General features: G+C 38.7%; 1 protein-coding gene across 1 annotated transcript; it reads left to right on the top strand.

Moving 5' to 3' along the window:
* The first annotated feature begins 501 nt into the window (after nucleotides 1-501).
* LOC132628429 (uncharacterized) lies at nucleotides 502-1798 on the top strand. Its single transcript, XM_060344210.1, has 4 exons — nucleotides 502-571; nucleotides 1007-1122; nucleotides 1238-1324; nucleotides 1370-1798. Exons 1-4 carry the CDS (start codon nucleotides 502-504, stop codon nucleotides 1796-1798), a joined length of 702 nt encoding a protein of 233 aa, XP_060200193.1.
* Nucleotides 1799-2373: the final 575 nt, after the last annotated feature.

Raw genomic sequence — 2373 nt, 5'->3', positions numbered from 1 at the left:
TTTTTAATTTGATGTTGGTTATTGTCTTAGAATCTTAAACAGGATGAAACAAATTAAGCTGACGGATCTGGAATCATCGCAATCGGCTCTGGATAAGGCTAGTTTGGAACAACAACGCTTAGAGCAGGCAACGTTTTTTTTCGGAAAGATAAATTCATGTTCTAGAGTTATGGTGTGTGCCAACGTGTTTTCTAAGGGATCTTTGTACCAGTAGCGGTATTGGAGAGCGTAGAAGAAAGATAAGCTGAAATTGAGGTATTTTACCGGTACAAATTTGACAATGGACTGTTGTTGTAGCAGAGGGAATTCTGTGTTTATGATGGTATTTATTATATCAAGTGTTTATATTTGAAATTATGGTTACAATAAAATAGGTAATGTATACAGAGCATTTCAGATAATTGAGAATCGGACGTTTGAGGAAGTTTCAAATACGAATAATGGAAAGAAAGGCTTTTGGGCTAAAGTAAAGGAGGAATTCGAGAGTTAGAATGTTCTACCATGGCTATCTATGTAGATCCTTATGAGTTAGGTAACGAGAAGTTTTACACGGATGTGCCGAAGGTGGGAGGTTTGAGACAACATATTATGGAGGAGGCCCACAGTTCAAGATATCCTATTCACCATGGGACGCTAAGATGTACCGAGACTTGACACAACAATATTGGTGACGTTAGATGAAGTGGGATATAGTGGGTCATGTATTTCAGTGTTTGAATTGTCAAAGGTGAAGTTTGATATCAAAGAATAGATGGTGTGACCTAGAAAATGTCTATACTTTATGGAAGTGGTAAAGGATCGCAATGGAGAAGGATCGCAATGGACTTCGTGGTAGGTTTGTCACATACTTTGGGGAAGTTTGATGCAATTTGGCTTATTATTGATAGATTGACCAAGTCTATGCACTTCCTACCGGTCCAAACCACCGATAATTCAGAAAAGTTGACTATGATTTACATCTATGAGATAGTCTGATTGCATGGGGTTCCTATTTCTGTCATTTTAGTCTGGGGTGCACAGTTCACATCTCATTTTTTGTGGTATATACAGAAGGAGTTGGGTACACAGATTGAGCTCAGCACAACATTTCACCCGAGCTCAACATTTCACCCACAACTGAGAGTCAGTCCGAGCGAACTATTCAGAACCTTAAGCACATGCTGAGAGCTTGTGTGGTTGATTTTGGAGGTCATTGGGATTAGTTCTTGCCTTTGTCAGAGTTTGCATACAATAACAGTTATCAGTCCGACATTCAATGACATTGTTTGTGGCTTTATATTCTAGAAGGTACCGTTCGCCCATTGGTTGGCTTGATGCAATTGAGGTTAGTCCATGAGTTACATATTTTCTAAGGGATTCCTTTAATAAGGTGGAGTTAATTCAAGAGAGACTTCCCAGAGCACAGAGCAAGCAAAAAAGATATACTGACCGTAAGGTTCATTATGTGGAGTTCATGGAGGGTGAGCGCGTATTGTTGAAAGTCTCACCTGTTAAGTGTGTAATGTGTTCTGGGAAGAAGGACAAGTTGATTTCGAGGTTTATATGCCCATTTGAGATTCTACAGCGTATTGGGGAGGTGGCCTATAAGTTGGCTTTGCATCCTAGCCTGACAGGTGTTCACCCAGTTTTTCATATTTCGAAGTTGAAGAAATACTATGAGGATAAGTCTAATGTGTTACAGTTAGATACAATGCAAGTTGATCAGAATCTGACAATTGAAGAGGAGTCAGTGGCTATTTTGGACAGGCAAGTCTGGAAGCTGAGGTCAAAAGAGATAGCTATAGTGACAGTGCAATGAAAAAAGGGAAAAGGGTCAAAAATACCTCTCTACTTTGGAAAAAGGGCTAAAAATATCCTCCGAACTTATTTTGGGTAAAAAATACCCCTCCCATCTTTAAAGTTTTCAAATATACCCCTGTCTTTATGGAAATTATCCCCCAAAATAACCCGAAATTATTTTTTAAAACCGCTCCATCATTTAAACCCGACCCAACTAAATAATAACCCATATGATCCCCTTATTTCCCCAATTCCCTCAAACTTCAAACCTACGTATCGGGAGAATAAGGGGATCTTATGGGTTATTATTTAGTTGGATCGGGTTTAAATGATGGAGCGAGTTTAAAAAATGATTTCGGGTTATTTTGGGGGATAATTTCCATCAAAGCGTATATTTGAAAAGTTTAAGGATGGGAGGGGTATTTTTGACCCAAAATAAGTTCGGAGGATATTTTTAGCCCTTTTTTCAAATTAGAGGGCTATTTTTGACCCTTTACCCATGAAATAATCATCCAATTGAAGAGCTACTTGAAAGACTGAGTCAAACATGCGGAGTAGATATTGCTCAGGTACAATTCTAAACCCGTTCAAGGA

Source organism: Lycium barbarum, chromosome 2, assembly GCF_019175385.1.
Source record: "Lycium barbarum isolate Lr01 chromosome 2, ASM1917538v2, whole genome shotgun sequence".
Taxonomy (NCBI): Eukaryota; Viridiplantae; Streptophyta; class Magnoliopsida; order Solanales; family Solanaceae; genus Lycium; species Lycium barbarum.
Note: the sequence above shows the minus strand (reverse complement) of the source record. Positions and strands in the feature narration are given on the sequence as shown.